Below are 24,271 nucleotides of genomic sequence, written 5' to 3' on the forward strand. Positions count from 1 at the left end.
GATCTGGATGCAAAAGATGTAGTCTACCTGTAGTCTACAGTCAGATGTTTTATATCTGGTTTGATCCTAGTTTAGACCTAGTTTAGACCCATATTAAGGCAGCAAATTGTGTGAAATGTCACATTGCATATATGTACATATAATATAGGCCTATCTCTACACACGCAGACCCCTGAGAGTAACAGGACTGGCAACAGTTTATCTTTGAGTATTTTTTATCGGCAGGTTTGCGACTTGAAAGAGAGCACAAGAACCATAATATTAGTTGTTGACATGGAGCGTCTACAGCAGCAGCAGCGCAGCGACAACCAGATCAAGTGGTTAAGGTGCACGCCCACCGCATCTACAGCTGAGTGGACACGCCCAACACGTCTGGATCTGGAAGCAGGAGATGTAGTCTACCTGTTGTGTTCACAGCAAGATGTTGTGTAATATTTCACTCTGGGTGATTGTGTCAAAATGATCCAATGAGTCAATCCCTATTTTGGTAGCAAATTGTGTGAACTAGATCATTATACACATTATATAAGCCTGTACATGTCTACACAAACGCAACATTCATGACAGTGAAGACACGGACAGCATTTTGTGTTTGACCATATTTATTTGTTACACGACATAGTGATATGGCTCCTGTTATAGGAGCGTCTGGAGCAGCGAACAGATCAAGTGGTTGAGCGCGTTTATGCGCTGCAGTAAAAAGCAACGTTTGTTATTTCAAACCAGGTCTTGATGGGAACATGTGCGGGATACATTTGGATAATTTTTCAATGGGGAAATAATACGCCACGATAAAGAAGGTTTAACGCGACAACACAGCTCTGGCAGTTTTGTGTCTCTATGGGAGTGAATGGAAGCCGAGAGGACACGCCCCCCCATGCTTCCAGATGTGGCCCCGCCTTTACCAGTTAAACTGATCGCCAGACAATCCGGAACACCGGTCACCCCCAAATAGCTGTGGTTGCCAACTGAGGTCCAGTGATCTCCGGTTATAGCAACACAGTTGGGCGAATCCTCCACCAAAATCTCAAGTTTATTTTTCTTTTCGCTGTCGTACATCTTGCTGATTTTGGTGGTCACTGTAGTCCTGCACGGTGGCTTGTATGACGGGTCATTGGACGCAGTTTGCAACACCTCTGATAACCCTTCGCCTTCCACTATATTTATCGGCCAGCAGTTCATCGCTATCCACTTGGCAAGAACATTCGTCAGCCTGTCGGTAGCAGACTTGCTCAAACGCGTGGTGTTTTCCTCCAGTGTAGTTTGGCGAAGAGCTTTGCTTTGGCTTGCTAAATTGCTAATGTGTTCGCTGCTAACGTTAGCCGTGGCTACACTCGCGGCTGGGTGTTTTGCATTGATGTGATAGGCTAAACTTGAGTTGCTTCGGTGGTAAGCAAACTCCTTCTTACATAGAAGGCATATGACTTTACCCTTATTAATGGTGCCGTCGGGGCGTTTGTGAAATGTAAATTTCCCGTTCATTGGTCCAACTGTCAAATGCTCCTCCATTGTCACGTCTCCGCTCCTCACCTTGCCCTGCAAACAGGGTGTGACTGACCATGGTTCCACCCCCAACAATTCAAGCACAAGGAGCTCAACACATAAAAACGGATTTTATAGTAAGGCAACTCGCATACAGAATCAGTAAAGTTAGAGATTAAAAATGAGATTAACGCGATTAAAAACATAACGCGCTAAATATGGCTGTAATTAATTAATCGCAATTAACGCGATAATGTGACACCCCTAGTTATATCAGCACTTTATTTTGTGTTACACAATGTTACTTTTGATGTGCTAACTTACAGCACTGTGATGTGTTTGTTTTAATTTATTTTTTTATTATCTGAAGCAGAGGAAAAGCACCAAGTTCAGGGTTGTAGTGTTTTTGCTGTTTTTTGATAACTTATAACACTTTATAATGTGGACCTGATGTTTTATTTTATTTGTATTTTCTAATTATTTACAGTTTGTCAAAAGAACACAGCAGAATGTAAATGGCTGCATCTGTTAAAGTTCATAAAAAAAATAAATGACTTTATGAAGTATTTTTTTGTTCTATATCAGTCTTTTGATCTGCCACAATAATGTAATAATGAATTTAAATGAAAATACCTGAAATTGAAGGCTGTTCTCAGCTATTTTTAGGTGAGATTAAAAAGCGATTAATTAGATTAATTAATTACAGATCATAATTAATTAATCGCTCAATTTTTTTAATCGCATGACAGCACTACTTATAATACCAAGAGCAGTTGATACTGGCCTAATGTTTTGATCATGACCAACTACTGGCACTGACTGTTCACAGTTTAAACTGAGCTGAAGAAAAGGTCAGAATGCTGTGGTGGAATTTGCTGTTTAACCGTCAGATGGCAGATTTGTTGACCTGGTTTATGGTTCATCTCTAATCACTGGGCCTATCCACATGTGAAATCACATGAACATCAATATCACAACACATTAGACAAACCTTACAACAATTGTGCTTAGAATATATAAGAGTTCAATTCTTAAAAGGCCATGTAGTAAATTTTCATGTGTATTTGAGCTATTGTGACTTGCACCAGTACAGATATATTGTATAAGCAGCTCTTGCGGTCAAAATACATCCACTGTTGTACTGTTGCTGTACTAGTTCTGTTTTTCACATTTTTAAGACTGTAAAAATTTTGTAAAGCATCTTTAATCTGTAAATACTGATTTGAGAATAAAAAAACAATCCCAGATGGCATTGGTCTTCTACTGTTTATTCCAGCAGTACATTTTAAAAGGTTGCTTCAAAATGGCTTCGTGTTAATGGAAAGTCTCAACTATTTAATATATGTTTCTGGGCTTTTTACCCTCCAAGGAATTACAATGGTTTTGACAATCTCAGGACGAAATACATCAACAAAAACACAATTTATCCCCAAAAAAGTGCTTCACAACTTTTTCTATATTTTTTCTGCCAAATTTAACAAAACCAAAAGAATTTCAGAGACTGTTTTATGTCAAATATTACATTTCTTTGTATTGCTAGAGCTATTTGCTACAGGTAAAGTTGACATCAATAACTTTTGATGAGTTGAGTTTTGCAGTGTCTTGGGTCAAGGTTAGTGGCTTCAGGTGGAGTTTTTTGTATTTAAATATGTTGGGTGCAAGGTAGAAGATTTTTAGAACCAAATTCAAGAAGTTAAATCTGTGAATGTGTTTTTAACCAGATTATGTTGGTCAAATATGGCTTGTTTTGGCAGTGGCTTAAATTCCTGAAAATTGTGCAGCCAACAAAATAATTTGAATAAATATGTTTTTTCTTTTTGTATGTTTGAAACAGGTAAATCGTTTTAGCTGTATACTTGTTAGGCCCTTACATGGTTTGCAAGTTATATATTGAAATGAAAAGTTACACTATGTTGCTTTTCTGGAAGAGAAGTGTGTGCCACCTTCTTGTCACTGTGGAGATGCTATTGCTTTGCCAGGAATGTTCATCAATATGGCATTAATGCATCTACTTTCAGACAAGCAGGTGATATTAATACAGGACCAATTTCTTCTTAGCATTAAAAAGCCCTGCAAATGACCGATGAAAGACAAGTTTAATGCCGTACAGTGGAACATTTTAGGCAAAGCAATAACATCTCCTTGGAGACAAGAAGTTGATAAACCCTCCATTAGAAAAGTTACACTGTGCACCTTTAAATTATTAAAACATAACCAAAAATTGCTCAAAAATCTCCTAAAATGCACCCAAAGTTTGTGTATTTTTGAAGTGCCCTTTGTGAGACTATGGCTTGTGTTGCAGACTCAAAGCTGTGTTATAAAATTGTGTTTCCCAATGACGAACCATCCAACATATCATTAACATTTTATTATTAGCATTAAAAAAGTGCAGTGAACTTCATCTACTGGATGAACTGTTAGCAGACTTCAGCACCTTAACTATGGTAGAATGTATTGATTGAAAAATGAAAATGAAATACTGGATTTTGCCCAAAGCTTAGTTAGCTTGCAAAACTAAAATAAATGTACATGAATGCATTTACAGCATCTCCCTATTGTGAATATAATATTACTACTACTCCAAATACTTTTAAATTAACTTCAAATTTGTAAGATAAGTTACAAGTTTTCAATGCTTTGTCAGTTATAGCTATGCAAATTAGCCTTTCCTAGCAGTTTTTAGCATTTACTTAAGTTGAAGAATTATACATTTTAGCAGTTACTGTATGAATGCTATGAATGGGGTAACATTAGCCAAAACACTGCCTAAGATGTATAAATACAATGTCACATATTGGTCAAATGCTTGGAAAAAGTACCCAATTTGTTTTGAAAATTACATTTTTGGAGGGACAATATGATCTAAAACGATAAGGTCTAATTTTGTATTGTAGTGTTTTGTTTTGTTTTTGTTTATTAAACTGATCATATAGGCTTAAACACGTAAACCTTAATGACTCATCACTACAACTACTTAAGCTAATTTATATACTTAAAATTATATTCAAGTGAAATTTTAATTATCAGACTTGAGTACTTTTTACTATAGTAGTCCATTGCAAACAAATTGAATGCCAATAAGAGTATACAAGCACAGGATGGTTGAATTCTTGACAATCAAATGCTTTTAAATTTTCAGTAGAACTTAACATTGACTGAATCATTTTAACTTTTAAATGGTGGAAGTGTCAGTTTTTACCTTAAAGCTGTACTATGAAATTTTAGAGGTGCTACTGCTTTACCTGGAATGTTCCAGAGTACGGCATTACATTTTTATATCTTAACAGGTTCAAGTTACAAGTTTTTCTCAAGTCAATAAAAAAACCTGAATCAATGCATCATAAATTTAGTGCTACACTGCGGAACATTTCAGGCAAAGTAATCACATCTCCATGGAGACAAGCACCAGAAAGCTACATAGTGCATGTTTAGTGGTTTCAAAATGTTATGTAATTTTTTACAATTACTAAAATCTCAAATTAATTACTTTTAAAGCTCTAAAGAAGATACTGTTTAGATGGTAATTTCACATTCAGATGAACAAACATTAACTGACCAGTTTGGGCAGGGAACTGAAAACTGCTTTCTACAATACAAGACTTGCATTTTGAACAACACATTTCCAAAACAACTAAACAAAAAAGCTGAAAAGGTGAAAAATTACAGTGCCATAAGTTACACAGTTCACATAGATTCAATGCAACCTGGACTGTATTAGAAAACACAGGTAAAGGTGAGTTAGTTGAGAATATTGGATTGGTTTGGTGCTGAAGTTTCATTAGAGAAATATATAGACAAGAGATGACATTTCCACTCGGGGGTACAGCATGGTTTTGTTAGATTTGAGCATGTACTTAAATTCTCGTTTTTGTTTTTTAATGGATTCAAGAGTACTAAAAGCACCTGTAACTGAATAAATGTAAGACTGCTAGGTTTACTGCCATACTGTGAAACATTCCAGCCAAAGTTAGAACATCTCCGTGGAGAAGAGCAGATGGCAGACATCCCACCAGAAAAGTTACACGTTGTGCAGGTTTACATTGTTCCTTCCCATAGTCTCTTTATTAGTCGAGGGAAAATCGTCAGACGTAGTGATTACCGACAGTGTACCGCCCCAGTGGAAAAGTTCCGCAGTAAAGCTTTATATTTAAGTGAAGCTCGAAGTCCAAACTCTAACAAAATAATATCAAATAGAGGTTTAGGAAATGGGCAAAAGGGTTTCTATTGAACAAAACAGATTATACTGATATTAAACTTGAGATCACTGTAAGGTGTGTTAAAGTTAAGTTGCATTTGAGCGGTCTACCCCAGTGCTGGTGTCAGATACAACTACAAACTTCCATTTAGTCAAAAAGTCGAAACCAAAAATCTATTCTTGTTTTTTTCCGTGTTTTTTTTAAGCAAAGGTACACCTCATCGTCTCATCGTCTCCCACAGCGATGCTCAGGACTACGCCGACACTTTATTTTCCTTCTGGAAAAAAAGAAAAAATATTTTTATAGCAATACAAAAATGGCAAAAGAACAATGTAATTCTGTCAACTGGATAAAAGTTCTACAAAAATGGAAACAAACATACAGCAGAATTGATTGCAAATGTTACAGAAAAGGAAAAATTTAGGTGAAAACTAACCTTGTTTTTATGTATTTATTACAATACAATGTGGAAACAAAAACAACAAGCTACTCCATGTCTTGTTTTGGAATTTTAAATTTCATACTGTCTAATGTACAAATATCAGATATCAAATTCAAATATGGATCAAATATGATCTCAAACTGTAATGAAAAGAAAAGTAAAAAGAAATTTGTATCATTCTCAAATGTCCATCTTTGTCACTCTCTTCACTATTACTAGTCTACTCTTCTCTCTGCTGCATAAAAATCCTACATAACACCCATAAAATCATTCACATATTAATATACATTTTGGTCAGCTAAGACCCCATCATCAACAGACAATCCAAATTACAATTTGTGTATTTAATAAGTTATTTTCACTCACCCTGTACGACAGATCAGCGAACTCACGTCCTGCCTGGTTGTTGTTCCTGTATCCACCCCTGAAGCCCCCACTCTGAGGATGGCCCCCGAATGACCCCCGACCCCTGTTACCGCGGAAACCCATGCCCCCGCGTCCACGGTAACCGCCTCGGCCACGCCCATGGCGCAGTGGGATGCCGAAGGTCTCAGCGTTCATGCGCCTCTCCTCTGCCCACGTCTGACGCCGCTCCCTGAGAGAACAGAGGGAGTGAAAAAGTGGAGAAAAAGGGGAGCGAGGAGATGATTTAATAATAATGCATTTGAGTCATATTGGGCAATCAACTATATTATATACTATGTAGCCATAGCTGCCATGAAACATGATATTTACCTTCCAAAACCAGAGCCCCCAGACTTGTCTTTCCTGAAAAGAATGAAAAAAACATGATTTCGCAAGTGAAACTGTAGGACTTTTAAAAAGCACAATAACTTTCCTGACTGAGGGCCTGCCACATGCATGTCGCTATGGAGATATTATTGCCTTGTCTGGAATATTTTACAGTGTGGCATCAAACTTTACTCAATTACAGGTTTTTACATTGCAAAATAATTCATTAAAACATGCATTCTTGATGTAGCAAGCTCGCCTCTCAACAGATTGATTGAACTGATTGGTAACTTGGCCTAGTCTTGTCACCTGCTTCTCTTAATGGAGATAAACAAGCAAAGCAACATCATCTCTATAGAGAAAAGCAGGTGGCAGAGCTTCAATGAGAGGAGTTCCACAGTACATCTTTAAAGAGAGTGTTTGTACCTGGTGTCATCACAGGAGATGTTGTCGAAGAAGGACTTGGACTTGTCATAGTAACAGTTTGGTCCGAGTGGGTCGCGATCGTCTTCTCCCGTGGTTTCACTCGGAGTCTCTGCTCCGGGCTCCGCCTTCTCCTCTCCGTTCACTGCCTTCTCCCCGGGTTTGTCACTCTTCTCATCTGGGACAAAGGCAAAACACTGGGTTTAATACACAACTGGGCTGTGCTTAAAAGTTCCAGAACAATATCAGAAAATTGATTTATGGTAGGGATGCACCGATCCAGCTTTGTCAGTTCTGATATGATTCCAATACTATATATATATATATATTTTTTTCTGTATCAGTGCCGATATCACATACCAGTATCGGAGTGCATCCCTAGTTTAAGGGATAGATCTACTGCACTGTTAGCAGCTCATGTACCTTTAAGTTTGAGTTTGCTCTGGAACTCCCGGTCTATCTCTTCTTTGTTGAACTGTGCGTTGGCGCTCTCAAAGTCGAAGTCCTTCTCAAATTTAACCGGTCCGTCTCTGCGAACATTAAACCGACCTCTGCCCCTATGACCACCGCCACGACCGCCACGCCTGTTCGCTGGAGCGCCCATTACGGCTGCAGGAAAGAACAACCAGGGAGGTATGAGACATTTTTACCCACACTGTTTAGATAAGTGTGACATGTATAACATGACAAGAAACAGACAAAATGGTCAGATGCTTAAATGTTCTTCAGTCGACCTTGAAATTCATGCAATGTTAACAAATACAAGACAGTGCGATGTGAGCAAAAATGATATGGTTTGACCCGCAGTCCCCATAATGCCTGTTTAACATGCTGAACGATTACAGGGTTAAATATTTGACTAAATCTTGATTAGTAAAAATATATATATTAATCAAGTCAAAATTAACAAAATTATTTTTTTCTAATATTGTTAGGAAATTTCAGTACTAAGGAAAAGAATTGATGCCCATTTTAATACCGCAATGACAATACATTTTGTTTTTAGACAATAAAATATAATTTTTAACACAAATAGTACTTTACCCAGTGATCTGATACCATCAGCACCATTCCAAATCTACTCAGGAACAGTCCAATAGTTACTGATACTAGCATCAATCAGTTATGCTATTTGTATTGTACATTGAAAAATACACATTTTCACTAGATTTTATTTTGTTCCTAGATGGAAAACATTTACAAACAAAGTGTATAACTGATCTGTTTTTCAAGTTTGATTTAAGAATGCTGCTATCTGAAACGTCTTTTGGTGTGTGTTTACCAGTCTGTATATTTCAGATAACCATTATTAAATTATCCAAGTTTCAACTAGGACTGAATGATTTGGAATAAAATTTATAACAAACACTATGACTGCGAGTAGATTCGTGCTTTATGTTTTAAAAATTGGATTCTGTTCAAAGTTCACATTTTCACTTTTTTGTTGTGATTGTGATTAATTATAAAGCCCTAATCTCAACTGCACAGATTTTAGGACTGACAAGCGGATTAACCAATCAGAAAAATGCATGGGCACACAGCAGCAGTAGTGACAAATCCAACGACAAAAAGCTTTCACATGACTGGAAAACACAGGGTTAGTAGAACAAGTCTGATCTGTGTTGACATGAGAGAAACATGTCATACTTTAACACAAAATGAGATGAGCCACAGATGTCCAGCGTCCATAGAAAAACATGCACCATCTAAAGAAGAGACATTTCAGATTAGGCGTTTCAGTTTAACCTGTGGGACGTTTCGCCTCTCTCTCTCCTCTGCTCTGATCGCCCTCTGCTTTGGGTTTCTGAACATCTGCTCCTGTAAAAATCACATGCCATGTCACAAAACTACCACTGACTGATAGTGGTGGTAGAGATTTTATGGAGATTATGCACTGATGTAATTTTATTTGAGAAATGCCCCTCAAAATTCTGGGCATCTTAACAGACAAAATGTGTCTCTTTGCTTTTTACTGTCTCATTTATGTATTTCCTCATACATGGACTGACAGAAGTGAGGCTGCCAATCTGCGCCATTGTCCCCTCCCACCACCACCACTCATACACTCACACAGCACCACTAGGCAACATGGGTAAAGTATCTTGCCTAAGGACACAACAACAGAACTTCTAACCTCTAACCACTCCGTCACTGTAAGACTTACTTGATTTGTGAGGTTACAGTTCATATTTATCGAATTTAAAAGCTTAATCTTGCATACTGTCCATATAAATTACTTTTCTGATGAATTTAAAGGTGCATGCAAGTGACCGTGGAATCTAATGTAAAGATTGTTCAAAATAGTTATCAAGTAATAGTAATTTGTTTGTTCTTTCTAACAGAGAGTACCAATTTATAACCAAATAAGCACCATCAAACTAAAGGCCAGTCAGTAAATTTTTGTGTTTCTCTGGTCTCACCTCTCCTCTGGGCATCTCCGGCTCCTCCCAGGTCCTGCAGAACAGACTTCTGAGCTGTTCCAGAGGGAGGCGCTGTTCTCCCGTGAGCAGGACTCCTCTGACCCAGACCCGGAGCCGGGGGCGGGGCCGAGGGGGTAGCGCCAGAGGCAGGGCTGGAAGTCACGGAGGGGTCAACCGCAGACGGGCTCTTCCTCAACGGGTCCAGAGAGGGACTGGTACGACCTGAGAGAGAGAGAGAGGGAGGGGGGGTAAACAACAACAGAGAGAGAAGGGCAATGAAGAAAGATGACAGAAGATGGGAGGAGGAAGAATGGTACAAAAAAAGAAGAGAGATGGGAGGGAGGAGGGGGGAGAATGAGAAGGAGAGAGGTGAAAGGAGGAAGAGAGAATGAGGGATAGAGAGAGGGGGAGAAAAGGAGAAGCGGGGAAGGGATAACAGAAAAATGGAGAAGAGAGGGGAGGGAGAGATGGAGAGACACAGAGAGAGGCACAGGTAGGGAAGAGAGAGGGGGAGAGATCAAGTGGGTTAGAACCAAATGTACAATATAATAATGTATAATAAGCACTTCTTATTTCATGTTACTGAAATCACAGGATTATCTGAAAAATCACAGAAAACAAACGTGATTCTCAAACATGCATAATGTTACTGTGAATCTGTACAAATGATTTAAAGATTTATTTCAGTGAAAACAAATCAGAGCCTCTCCATGTGTGTTTAAGCCCTTTACAGACATGTCATCATTAGATTTGAGATTCCAGTTTTAAAGTCAGTTCAAACAAACTGTCCAGGAGCATTTATATTTGAGAGAATCCCACGCATTTCTGAACATGTTTTGTCAAAACCAAGGATTCCCAGCCTTTTTTGTCTCAAAGGACTCATTTATGCTGTGTTCTTGACTCAAAAAATATGCATGGAGCCTTCTGTCCGTCCTCTCTGTTGTTCTGCCTGTAATCTGATCCATCTCTGCAGAAAGTGGAACCTTAACAACAGAGCTGTACATGAGTTAATCGCTGGGGACAGTAGTGAACACAGCTCAAAAATGGAAACTTTTTAAACTTTTTAAAAAGTGACAGCTGTAAAACAAATAAATGCTTCCCTCACCTAATTTTTCAGCACATCTAAAAACTGTCTCCATGTTTATTTGTTGCTCTAGTACATCCTTTTGGTCAATTCTTTAACTGACTTTTAGCGCCCTCTGGTGTTTATTTAAAAGAACAAAGAATTGACATTAGAAACATTTGGAAGTATAAATGCAGGTATAAAGCAGAGATGGTTCGAAAGCACAGATCAGTTTACATATAAAGGTGGAGCATAAATGAGCCTTCAGCAACCCCTCATATTCAGAGTACCTCAATACATCATGTACCAGAGTTTCTAAATCAAATATCCAGTATATTGCTACTATACAATTCCACCTCTATTAAATCTGGGCGTCCCCTTACCCCTGTTTGGGAAACGCTGGTCTAATCTACAGGGTTACTTTTTTTTTTCATAATAAAGAATGTTTTGTTTGGTGAGGACAGTCCATACCCTAAATAAATCAAACTACTGGTAGATCTGTAAAGGGCTTGTTATTGAAGGAAAGATGTTAGTGATAGTGCTCCTTTTTTTTGTCTCTGGCAATCTTTGAAATCCATTAAAATCTATTTAAAATTCCACACAACAATACCAGGCATTTGAGCAAAAACCCAGAGTGACTGATCCGGTGAGTGAGGTAAAAATCATGTGTCATTAGTGCAGAGGCATCACCCACAGTGCCAAAGCTGAGAGGACATTTAGGGACAAAACCAGGACCAGACCAGAGTCCTAACCCAACGCCAGACTTAGACCCCAGAGTCCACAGCGCGTCCCAAAGGCGTGTTACCTTCATCTACAAAGGCCCCCACAGCCTGAGAGTCGAAGGAGCGTCCGAAGGCGCTGCTGTAAGAGTGAGCAGGCACTGAGCGTCCTGTAGGGGGCAGAGCAGGCACCTTAAACAAGCAGCACTCATTTAAGTCAATAGGAAGAGCCTGGAAGTCCTGAAATCTAAACTGATGAACTAATGCAAGGATCAAATCCCATATATTTAGAACATGTTTGTAGAGGTCTGAACTACAGGGTTAGCAGGTTATTGATAACCTGGTATAAAGGAGACTGATATTACAGAGCTAATAGCTCTAATATTAATCTGGAATATCAGTTTTAGCTAATCACAGCACCCAAGCATGCAACAATAATACAACAATATACTTTTGGGCTAAATGAATGTGTGAATCATAACCTATGTTTTTTTTTGGATGAAGAAAGACGAGATGGATTCTCAAGAGTTTGAAAACTCAAACTTAGACAGACTGAGACCCCATGGAGACACAGGGACATTTAGATTGCAAAGAGGACAATTTGGTTTTAATTCACTACTATAAAGATATTCTCTTGTTTTAGGATGGCAGTTTCAGTTTGAGAGAGTTTTGATTGTAGAGAAGACAGAACCCTGCCTCAGACTGAGACTTCTGTTCAGGTGTCTCTGCTGCTCCTCAGATTCTGTGGCATGAACTTCGTGGAAACAGAGCCACAGACAGACCCCGGACCCTTGGATGTCATGCACTTCACTAAAACTTTTACACAGACACATGTATGATGCAAAGACATGTGAAAATGGTGATACCATCTGAAAAAAAAACTGCATAAAAAGAAGGTGGATGTTTTTGTCCTCCTCTTTCTTTGTGTAGAAAAAGAACTTGTGCTTTATATTTAGTTTAAGTATGTTTTCAGTTTTTATGCAGTGTGTCTGTACCAGTGATTTTCGCAACATTATTTAAAGCCATAGTATGTAAATGTATAGTAAAAAAAAATGACTAAAATAAAAGCATGTAACTTTTCTGGTGTAGGGTTTCTCTGATGGAACCAAAAAAGTTACAGGTTAGATCTATGGAGGAGACCCAACCCACAGTAAAAATACAAAGTACTTTGAACAAGTGATACTTTAAATCTGATGTCATCAACATTTCATGGGGATGTGATGCTAATGTAGGCACTGCTCTGTCTACAGCTCTGTTACTCAAATTAGATTTTAATCTGATCTGAGTTTTAATACAGTCAGACTATAAAAAACTGATTTACATGGTTACAACATATGAGCTGATTTGTGCTGTTAAACAAGTTTATCTCAAATAAATTTGATCAAAAGCTAGCTAGCATTAGCCAACAGTTTTTCAGTTAGTCACACTCACCATTTTGGTTGAAAATCAAACACCTAAACAGGACCACGGACACTTGTATTGATCACAGGCTCCTGAAAATGTGTTGTTTACATTAATTTGTTTAGTTTTTTTTAGTTTTCAGACTTTTTTGGCAGTTATTGTTATTCCACCATAGGCACACAGCTAGAACAGCACTAGCATAAAGTCACTATTAGTATCAATACTTCTGATTCATTAAATGCTATGTAATTAAGTTTAATATGGATCATAGAATATTCCGGGCAAAGCAATAACAATTCAATGAAGATAAACAGACAAGAACAGGATTTCACCATTTGCTCATGGTGCCACTAACAAGGAGTAATCATAAAATTCTTCCTACAAAAATCAATTTAATAATATTCATTTCATCTGCCCCCTGCATTGAAAATTATTGGCCTACAGAGTGTTGTGATATCATCTGAAACCCAGCAACAATGACATCCCTAACCAGGAAAGAGAGCCAAAGTAGATGTAACTGTTTGGAATTCTAAAAAAGAAGTTGAAAATAGAATGAGGTCTTGATGAAACAGGATATGTGAAAGCCTTACCAACTCCCACAGCTCCAAATTGCGGTGACACCAGAGGACTGGAGGTGAACTGGTTGTAGGAGGGCACAGGAGCGCGGTTAAACAGGCCGTAGGAGGTGGACTGGAAGGAGGAGGGGGCAGAGGATGAGCTCATCGATGACTGGAGAGAGAATGAGAGGACAGAAAAAGAGAGGGATTTTAAAGAAAATACATTACTAGGGTGAACAATTTGGGCAAATATCTAATTGCGATTTTTCTTGTGTATATAATAATTGACAAAAAGATTGAAATATCAACTGACAAACTATTACAAGAATCACATTTCAGTTTGAATAGATCTCAACTACAGGATTAGCACTTTTTTATGCAGAATAAGACAGGAGATTTTGTTGTTTATTGAAGAAATTATGGTACTTCAAATATTACAACCTTTGTGATTAAACTAATTGGTGTCCATTCAAACTGTAATCCAATCAGAACCACAAACTCCTGCCCCCTAGTGGTCCAAGCCTTCTGTTGTTACCTGTACGATGGCGGGGTCGGGGGGCAGGGAGCAGGCAGATTTGGGCGGCTCACACACAGTCAGATCCTTGATGTCGCTGCCTCTGAAAATGATGTACTCAAAAGTATCATCTCGAGGAGGGATGGGTCGATCAGTTGGACGATCCTCCGTCCCAAATGAACGCACTAAAGAAAGAAAGAAAGAGGAGGGGGTGGTTGAGAGATGGTGGTCAAAATAACAAACTAAATCGTTGTATTTATTATGATTATATAAATGGCTGTAAGTGCTAGGTTTCAGATTTCACAACATTCAACATTTTCAACACAACATTTTCGTTTATATAGCAGAGATTTTATAATTCATTACTTATTTTTCTATTTTATTTTGACTTGTACATATACATTTATATAATTATGTCTTATTTTACACCTGTCTCTTGCTATATTTTTTGCTATTTATTTAGAATTTATATTTTTTACTCTTTGTTATTATGTTATCTTGTGATGTGTGAGCTACTGTGTCCAAATAATTTCCCTTGTGCATCAATAAAGTTTGTCTAAAGTCTAATATAGCCCAATAATATTTAATACATATTGGGCAGCCACGTGGTCTCTAAGCAGACTTAGAGACCATGGGACTGCAAAAGACATCTTACCTGTAAAAGTAAAGTGCTTTTCCAACAATTCATCATATATCCAATCAAAACCAAGATTTAAATATTAGTATCAAAAAAGAACGTGACCTGCAGAGTTGAGCAATAAAAATGGAAAAAACTTATTTTGTAATCAAATACACAAATAGAGTAAGATGTCCTTCCAAATTAGTTTTTATCATTACAGGACCACTAAATAAAAAGATACTGAGATGTTCATTTTTGTAATTCTCACTGTCTCACAAATGTCTAAAGTTCAGTCAGTATAACTTTTTTATTTTCCCCGTAAAACCCCAGCGCACTTCTGCACAGACCCAACTGACTGTAGGTTACATAATGCTCTCCCTCCTCTGCTACAATAACATGGCATCAGTGAAACCCAACTCTAACCCACTCATAAACTGCTGCTCCTGATTGGTTCCTTCAGCTCAGATTTATTTATAATTAAAGACTCGCGCTTGGCTTTTGTTGGTAAATCTTTGGAGAGAGCACAAATGACGTCAGACTTAAACCTGCAGCAACAAACACAGCTAAAACCTCTTTATCAGATCAGTTGATTAGAAACTTGAGTCAAAGCCAATTTTAAACACTAATTAAATATGTTACCTTAAGGCACACTTTGTCCCTGTGGGGAAAAGTGTCCTCTGCATTTGATCCACCAAGTGTGTCTGGGTTAAACCTATCAGGAGCAGTGGGAGTCATTGCCAGATCTTAAGATAATCTTGGTCAGGAAGAACATGCAAACTTCTCACAGCACAGGAAGACCCAAGAGACCTGGGAATCAAACCCAGAGGCTTCTTGGCGTGAGCCACTTTGCTGCTTTTGCTAAGATCAGAAATGATTCTTATTGTCTGAGAAGGGAGCAGGTCAAATGTCTCAAATTAATCTGCAGATATGCTGGTGTGCTAAATACAGATATTTTGGTGTGATAAATACGGCAAGATTGTGGACTTGTGGACATGTGTGATTTCTTTGCTATTTCTTATAAGCATAAAATACCATTTAATTATTGATAAAGGAATACTGGCTTCTGCTTCACTGAGGGAAAATGTACTACCTAAAAACAGCCAATAGCTTACCATAAGAAAATGATTGCAATAATTTATAATGGAGTCTTTAGACATCTGAAGTGGTAGTGAAAAAGAAAAGACTTTCTATAATAGGGCACAGTGGAAATGAGCACGTTAGCAATAGAACATCTTTGTTTGAACTTAGGCTAAAACCCAGAAACCAAAACTAAAATACAAGTATACGAAATTATCTTAGGGTCTGACAACTTTTTGGGTTCAGTTTACTTCGGTTTTAGGTCTACAAGTCTAATCTTTTTAGAACTGCACAAATAAATAAGATGAATCATTATTGCTTTCCAACTGTAGCACAACTTTGATTTGATATTGCTAAAGTTAGCTGCTAGCCGAGCATATGGATTATGTTTGTTTCCTTTATGCGCACTAAAATGTGCATATGATTTGACTATTATGTACAAATGAGAAGGCAGTTATATGCATTGTAAAAGTGCTGAATAAATGATGAAATGCGTGGAAAATGTGGTGTAAAAGTGTTGTTGTTGGTGGGATTGAGCATTAGCCGCTTAGCTCACGAATCTTCAGTAAGTGCGACAGTGGAGGTTTTTTATGCACACTAAATGGTGCATTTACGACAAAACTATTATGTGCACATGTAAAAGCATTTATATGTGTAGTACATGCGTTGAATAACCGTAAACATGTATATAAAAGTGTTGTTGTCGCTGGGAGTTAGCATTAGCCGCTTAGCTCTTGTACCTTTGGCGAGTGCGACAGTGGAGTTTTCTGTGTCGATGGTGTACAGGATTCCCTCGTAGCGGATCTCGGCCTTCGACACAAGGCTGATTTTACTGCCCAGGTAAGGCGTCCCTCCTCCGCTCATGGTGTCAGCGAGGACCGAGGGCACCGTATACGAGAAAAGTCCGTGTTAAAATGTGTAAATCTGACTCAGGAGCCGACAGTCTGGGGCGATTGTGGCACTTCTACGGGACAAGTTGCTCTCCGCTACAACATGGCGGCGGCTACCTCATCCACAGGGTTGCCAGATCTGACGAGAAAAACAAGTAACCGGGCATGTGGGAAAAAACATGGATCTATAATATGGGGAAAAACGTAAAGACATATTTGCTTCACATTCACACAATAAAAAATAAGAAAATAGAAATAATATGCATCATGGTAATTTTGTAGCTTTAATAATGCAGTCTGTTTGCTGTTTTGAGTTAAAGGTTCAGTATGTAACTTTCTGGAGGTGGGAAGTTGCCTGAATAATTCTATGGAAATAGAAATAAAAAGAAAACTTCAGAAAATTCTTCCTGGAGATAGCCAAGTTTAAAACATACAGTCGAAAATTACAACCAAAGGAACAATAATTTCATGGAAACCAGCAGGACAAGTCAGGTTTGTTTAGATGCAAGCCTGAGTAAGGATGCATGTTTTTCTGTGCAATAACACAACCAGTAAAAAGGGAGGGGGAGCGTTTATTATGTTTTTAAAATAAATAATACGTGATACTAATATATTTTAAAACATAATATTATGTAATAATACATAATGCTAATATTTGTAAATATTCTCTAACTAGGAAGCTTCAGTCACCATATTTCAACCTTGAAATAAATATTAACATAACATACTAATACAAAAGTGAATTAGTTACAAATTTGTTGGCTTGCATCTGGGACAATAGGACAAGGCATTACAGTCTCACTTAATATTTTATCATTTGAGCATTTAAAGAGTTGCTTTTTTATTTTTAAGATAAAGTGTATCACTTTTCTTGAATTTTATGATCTTGGCTTCCTTTGCTCTTATTTTGAAAATCCAGCCTTGGCGCTTCCTTCCGCTGAGGCCTGAAAACAACAGGGCAGCTCGGCGCATGCGTACATTCTAAAATACGATTTGCACAACGGTCCCAGATCAAAGATGGCGGGAGCCTCCGACCCACTGGAGGACATGCTCTTCACTGAGGTGGACGAGAAGGCGGTCAGCGACTTGGTGGGCTCCCTGGAGTCCCAGCTCGGCGACAGAAAGGCTCCCGCTGCTTCATTTACCGACGGGAAACGGGAGACGGGCCCGGCCGGAGCGAGCCAGTTCTCAGGGAAAGTGCGAGAGCGAGTGGGGTCTTCGGAGCAGCCGCCGCAGCCGCAACAAGGGCATCCGAAAGCGGGCTCAAACCGGGAGCCGTCCGCCGCTGCTGCCGACGGGCCTGCTGCGTCCGGGGGCGCGCTCGCCGCCTCTACTGCCGCTGGAACCGCCGGAGTCTCGGGTAAGACACCGGAGATGATGTCCCGAAAAGCCCAGCGCAGGAAAAAGAGAGGGAACCCCGCGTAGACAGTGCACGAACTCTCCCCTAAGTAGCTCCACGGATCTCACTTCTGCCAGACACCCACTGCAAACAGCTAAACATCTACTGTAAAATCAGATTCAGAGCGTAAAAATCTATCTTAAAGTGTTAATAATAGTGCCGTTTGGCCCCGGGATAAGTGATGGGTACACTGTGTTGTCATTCCACCAACTATCCTCAAGTAGCACATTGTACACACTCCAATCAGCTACCACAAGCTAAACTTTCTCTCTTAACACAAGCCGGGGATAGATAAACATATATTTTTTTTAATAATTTGACTTACAAAATATGTCAGAGAGCACATTGTTGTCAGTGCATTAACTTTATTAATGTGTATCGGGGTATAATAGCTAACTTTGCATTAATAGCTAATTTTTCTGTTCTGCATCTGATCAGTTTATTTAAATTAACCACAAAAATCTAATGTAGACAAACTCTAGGAGTAGATACTAAAGTGCAAGCTGTCAGTGCATAAACATTGCTGTACTACTAGATTGTAATACATTGATAATGCATTTAAGGCCTAAAAATAGTGCTGCTATTTCAAAATACTGGTTATTATTGCTTACAAAATGCTTTTAAAATTGGAGTATGTATAACAATGTATAACAAAAATAACAATATATAAGAAAAATATTTCAAAATTTTAAAAGGATTCTTGATGTATTTAATGATTTAATCATTGATAATTCAATTGAGAAACCTGGGTTTTAGAGTTGAAACAGTATGATGAATTGTTTGCATGGTAAATAAATTAAATTCATATTTTATGTATAAAAAAAAAAAAGTTTGTATAAACTGTTTTTTGGGGGGGGTTTTATATTATTGAAAAGCTGAGTAAGCTAATGACATAATAAGATGCATGGATAAGAAGAAATCAAAACACGGTTAGAGAATATTTTCTGTATATAACCTTGAAAAAGCCTATGACAGGTTTTCATGTTTTTTTTAATTCTGACATGATTTGGCAGGATAGTACCTGTGCTCAATATTCATCATAGTTTTACTTTAGTTATGTAGCAGTTAGTGGGGAAAAAAAGGAGAACGTACAAAAATACAGGAAGTAGTGCCGAGTTCTAAAACAGAATCCCTCTGTCTATGTCATCAACATGGAAAATTCTATACAAAATACAGAGACGATTTAAGAAGACATAGTTTTGACAGTTTAAACTTTTTTTTTTCCCACTAAATAAAGGTGTTTATGTGTTCATTGATTTTTTTATTTGTCAAATCATAACTATTGTGTACATTAGACAAGTTTTGGCCATTGTTAACATTATGGTTGCTAGGTAACAATTAGAGAATTACCTCTACATATGTCCTGTCTGTTGCCCATGTCCAACTAAAATGATAAACTGATCAAAAATGACAAGACTAGGAACAATTTTTAGTAAAATTGTTAATATAATGGTGTTAACTATGTTTTCTTGAAATGCATAGTTTAACTTTCCATATGCACTTTAAGTTCAATAGCTATCCATGCTAAAAGACTAACAGTTATATCTTCATCTGACATTATAATTTTGTGTTTTTCAGCTATTTCCGTGGCCCCTCAGCCCTCTGCTCCTGCGCCCTTCCACCCTGCTGCGGTCCCTACCTCCTCCCTGGCTCCTACCCCAGCCTCCCCTGGCCTCCAAAGCCTAAACGGTGCCCCTGGATCAGTCAAACTCCTCTCCTCTCCCTCCCTACCATCTACACAACAACCAGGAACTGTTATTAACGCCGTCAGTGGTTCTACTATCATGGCTTCTCAATTCACCGGTCAATCTTCTCCGACTGTCGCTTTACAGAGGCATCCAAGCCCTGTCCCGAATCAAAATGGAGTTGATCCGAAAAGCGCACCCTCTCCAAACACATCAACAGCTCAAGTTTTGAACCACACAAACCAGCTAATCCACAACAAAATAATGCCCCAACCTCAACCTGTGTCTGGGAATAGCGTTATCCTAGCCAACACGCCCCCATTGACTACGCAGATAGCCCAAACAGGAGCAACAGGAGGTGTAAAACCAGCGGTGAATGGATTGGCGCAGCCCGCTGTAGCAGTGGTGAGACCTCCAGGAGCTAGCACTGGTGTGGCGGCGACGGGTGTCCAGCCACAGAGGCCTACGCTGGGGGTAACCACAGCCACGACCAGGGCCCCGGCTCCACAAGCGCCAATAGCAGTGAGGCCGCAACAGCAAACTACCATCCAGCTACCACCGGGGTTCACTATGCCACCAGGTGAGAGAATACATGCAGGAAGTTGTGGGCAGTCCATCAGAATTGTGCTAAAATATGCTCATATTTGTCTGAATTGAAGTTCAAATATCATAGATGCTGGTTTGTGGACCTAGCTTATGGATAATATGTGTGTAATTACTGAGCCTATCTGGATGAAACAAAGTAGTGCCATTATTAAATTGTATTGATACTGCATTGATATCATGTTGGGGGTGTTGTAGTTGTATCTCTGTGGCAAAATGTTCAGCAGTTACCATGGAGACACAACGGCCACATTAGCAAACACTGTTAAAAAAAGTATAAAGATAATTTGTAAACTCGTAAAAAATACTAAATCAATTTAAACAAGACATTTTTAGGAGCCTGTGAACAATATGAGCAATAATGTTGGTTTAGGGGTTTGACTTTCAACAAAAAGATAAGAAAAGGTGGAAAACCATTGACTAAAAGCTATTTTGTGACAGTCATTTTATGTTTAGCAGCACATATCAGCTCACCTGTTGTAGTTTCAACTAAGTCCATTCTTTATGGTGACCCTGTGTTTAAAATAAAGCTCAGACAGAGCAGTGCCTACAGTTAGCATTACACCCCCAGGGAATGTTGATGATGTCAGCTGCAAAGTATCAATTATAAAAACATAAAATAACTGTAGTTCCTTTTAATATTTGTGCTCTTGTTTTAGTTATGATGTAAGTCACAACCATTCTAAATATTTGTGAAAGGTCTAGTTTTATCACATTTTTGTTTGGGTACAGATACCTTCTAGTGTTGATACAAATTTTATCAGTTACTATCGGACTGCATGTATATTCATACTACAGTTATAAAAATAAATGAATGAACAGCTAATGCATAATACAGTCTCTAAAAGTATATTTTTCCTCTTATATTGCAGGGATGGTGTTGGTGCGCACAGAGACTGGTCAGCTGGTCATGGTTCCTCAGCAGGTCCTGGCTCAGGCTCAGGCCAAAACTCAACAGAATCAAACCGTCAACCTCCAGAGACCTGCCACTCCTACGGCAGCAGGGGGCACTATACGGGTCAGCACACCCACATCGGTAAGAGGCTAACCACTCTAAAAATGTTGTTATGCAATGAGTGTGGATCTGCATAAGTGATGTCAAACCATAGACTGTAGAATAGAAATGGACTGAGGGAGTCTGATGTCACATGTTTGATTGCAACCAAATGAAGCTCATCGATGCTAGCAGTTACCATGGCTAATCTGCAACCAGAGGCCATATTAAGAAATCAGCACGTGAAACCAAAGAACCAATCTTTACAGGCGCTGGCACTTGGCAATGAGGCTGTCAATCAACCGGTTACCAATGCTAGCGGGAGCGACCTTGGGTAAAACAGGCACTGGATTTGTCGGGTATTTATTTTAATAACTTAATTTAGGGACAAAATAGTGAAATAAAAACACCAGGATCGCGTAGAGCAGGTTAATATAAACACTTAAGACCAAAATGATGAGGCGCACAGCAGCAGTTACAGAGAGTTGGGCCATGATTTTTCAATAGAAATCACTTGCAACCAGAGCTTGAAGGAACCACTTTGTGTCTATGCTTACTTTCTATTTTGGTAATGTAATTTTAAATACATCATTATTTATCTTGATACTACTAGTTGTCTGCTTTTGTTTAGTTCTAGACAACCTGCCCAGGGCTAAATTAAAGCCAGAATACATTTCTTTTTTTCTTTTTTTTTTTTTATCAATCACAGTGACCATATACGTTTTGGTGATAATGTCATATGATGATTCAATTTCTGTTGAGCACAGCTTTATCCCCCTTCCTGCTCACTTCTCCATCATGCCCTGAGTGAGTGACAGATGGTTTTAAATAATTACACTGAAGTGTGAACTCTCAGAAGCAGTAGATGACTTTAGTTTAGTTCTTAATAATGTCAATAAAGATGCTTCAAACATGGTTAGATCGAAATCGGGATCTTGAATCTAGAAAATGGTTTTATGACATTCTTGACATATGGCCCACCCTTATAACATATTTATAATACTTGTGTTGTCCAGGCTCCTGGAACTCCCACTGTGCGACTGGCCTCTCCTCAGACCAGAATGACTCAACCAGCCTCCAGCACAGTGCAGGTGCCATTTTAGTTTCACCTCATACTGATTTTTAAAAAATGTTTGTTTATATTTTCTTTTCTGTCACAAACCAATAAATGTCTATCAATATTAATTTCCTTAACCTAAACATTATCAGTGGCATTTAACACAAAAATAGTTAAAGGCTTCAAATCACATCCTTTTACTGAGAGAATTTGCTGTAGGCCTCCATTAAAAAGACCCAAGCTGATCATTGACCATTTGACCATTAGATATGCCTGAATCTCAATTTGATTCATTGCAAATGCCTTTAAATTCAAGATACCCTCTTTGAGTGACATTTTTTGCTTATACAAAGATTGTTTTTATTTATTTTTTAACCAAAGATGGTTCTAAACTGGAGACTTTTTATCTGTTAAAATAAAAGATGCTAATTCTTTCATGGTACAAATAGTGTACTTCCTCTGTCTGATCTTATGAGCTCTTGTTTGGTGGTGGTCTGCTCTTGATGGTGTGTATTTGTCAGAAGGCACTCAGTGCTGCCCCTGGAGGCTCTGCAGTGTCGGTGAAGATGTCCACCCCACAGAAGCCCCCTACAGTGATCACAGCCGGAGGGACCGTCCTGAACAAAACCAGTCCAAGTCCCAGCGCAGCGGTCACTGCTCCGGCTCGGGTCAATGTCGTCTCACAGGTCAATACACACAGGAATCAGATATCAGAGTGTGCTAGTAGGCCTGTCATGATAATTACTATATCGACTCATTCAATAAATGATAAATGGAACAAACTTTTGGTCAGTATTTATCATACTACTGGGAATTATTGTCTTATTTATTTTGCAATATGATAATTCATCTGTCTACAGCTAAAATCTTATGAACTTCTATGACTCATTATCGATACAAACTAAAGATAAAACCTAAAGTTTTCGATTCTGCTTTTTATTTAATAATTTTTACATTTTTGTGATAATTCTACTATATAGTTCAGTTTCAGTCTTCTTTAATTATTAATTCATAATTTTTTTAATTAATCATTGATTTATATAACGCCTTTCAAGACTTGCAAGTGCAAGAAAGCACTTTACAGTTTATTGTTCGTTCACTCCACACTCAGTGGTGGCAAGCTCCTATTGTAGCCACAGCTGCCCTGGGGCAGACTGACAGATTCTATCAATTTGTCATCTATATTTAATTAAGCAGCACATTCTCTCAATTTCAAGTTTCAAGTTCAAATTTATCCTCAACTGGCCATTTATTGTTGTAATACCAATACAATGTATTATTGTTGTAATACCATCTTCCTTACATCTGTCCAACAGGAAATGCAGGAAAATGTGAAAAAATGCAAGAACTTTTTGGCGACGCTGATCAAATTGGCGTCTCACAACTCTCCGTCTCCAGATACCTCCAAGAACGTCAAAGGCCTGGTGCAGGACCTGCTCGTAAGGACCAATTTTATTTTTTTTATGTCATAATTCGCCAAATCTTAGGGTCTATTTGACAGTTATATGGGTTATATAATATTCTGTTTTAAAGCTCTAAAACCTGTAGTTCAGACTTCTACAAACTGTTGATTTTAATGCTCCTGGACGGGTTTAAACGGTATACTGATTTTAAAACTTTAGAATAGGCGTAGCGCAATTTCAAACCATATACATTATAATAAATGTATTTGTAGTGTCTTTCTTTACTCTGTAACAATTCACCTGTTCTCGCCAAGAGAAAAGCTACAACGCTAAATTAAGGTCGCGGGAGGATCCATTCATTTCAGCGGGATGAAATAACGACATGCAAGAAAAAATAAGTGCTTTGGCCTATCTGGCGTTTATTGGCATTGCCAGACACAACCGAACACGGCCACACCAGACACACAATACCCCCAAACACCACCCCGCGCTCGAGCGCCCAATCCCCAAAACCCAGACACAAAACCCAAACCCCAGTGCAACAAAACAATAAACAACAGTTCAATATAGTCCACCACCCACAACAGTCCCGAGC

General features: G+C 38.5%; 2 protein-coding genes across 5 annotated transcripts in view; one reads left to right on the forward strand and one right to left on the reverse strand.

Moving 5' to 3' along the window:
- Nucleotides 1–2,729: 2,729 nt before the first annotated feature.
- lsm14aa (LSM14A mRNA processing body assembly factor a) lies at nt 2,730–16,658 on the reverse strand. 3 transcript variants are annotated; one of them, XM_055155330.1, is made up of 11 exons: nt 16,386–16,658; nt 13,971–14,134; nt 13,469–13,607; nt 11,564–11,647; nt 9,696–9,917; nt 9,022–9,093; nt 7,699–7,884; nt 7,279–7,453; nt 6,856–6,888; nt 6,487–6,715; nt 2,730–5,955 (listed from the first exon to the last, which is right to left on the reverse strand). In XM_055155330.1, the coding sequence occupies exons 1-11, from the start codon at nt 16,507–16,509 to the stop codon at nt 5,932–5,934; spliced, it is 1,452 nt and encodes a 483-aa protein (XP_055011305.1). In that variant the 5' UTR covers nt 16,510–16,658; the 3' UTR covers nt 2,730–5,931. The 3 variants fall into 3 exon arrangements, with proteins under 3 accessions (XP_055011305.1, XP_055011306.1, XP_020783181.1); XM_055155331.1 differs by lacking the exon at nt 11,564–11,647; XM_020927522.2 differs by lacking the exon at nt 9,022–9,093.
- An 886-nt stretch (nt 16,659–17,544) lies between these two features.
- The window catches only part of LOC110168308 (transcription initiation factor TFIID subunit 4-like), a 29,166-nt gene continuing 22,439 nt past the window's right edge, over nt 17,545–24,271 (forward strand). Inside the window, exons 1-6 of one of the 2 annotated variants that reach the window (XM_055155321.1) lie at nt 17,545–17,895; nt 19,513–20,199; nt 21,095–21,258; nt 22,233–22,307; nt 22,795–22,959; nt 23,590–23,712. In XM_055155321.1, the coding sequence (XP_055011296.1) occupies nt 17,553–17,895; nt 19,513–20,199; nt 21,095–21,258; nt 22,233–22,307; nt 22,795–22,959; nt 23,590–23,712 (1,557 nt within the window). In that variant the 5' untranslated portion in view covers nt 17,545–17,552. The remainder of the gene's footprint in view (nt 17,896–19,512; nt 20,200–21,094; nt 21,259–22,232; nt 22,308–22,794; nt 22,960–23,589; nt 23,713–24,271) is intronic. The other variant, XM_055155322.1, reaches the window with a different exon arrangement.

Source organism: Boleophthalmus pectinirostris, unplaced genomic scaffold, assembly GCF_026225935.1.
Source record: "Boleophthalmus pectinirostris isolate CB_2022bp ecotype Guang Dong unplaced genomic scaffold, ASM2622593v1 HiC_scaffold_2, whole genome shotgun sequence".
NCBI classification, from domain to species: Eukaryota; Metazoa; Chordata; class Actinopteri; order Gobiiformes; family Gobiidae; genus Boleophthalmus; species Boleophthalmus pectinirostris.

Excerpts from the sequence above, each read along its gene's own strand:
- lsm14aa (XM_055155330.1), bottom strand. The coding sequence starts at position 16,509 with ATGAGCGGAGGAGGGACGCCTTACCTGGGCAGTAAAATCAGCCTTGTG. Across the intron at positions 11,648-13,468 it reads ATTTGGAGCTGTGGGAGTTG|GACGCTCAGTGCCTGCTCAC; the intron begins GTAAGGCTTTCA and ends TGCCCCCTACAG. Across the intron at positions 5,956-6,486 it reads TCGCTGATCTGTCGTACAGG|AAGGAAAATAAAGTGTCGGC; the intron begins GTGAGTGAAAAT and ends CTTTTTTTCCAG.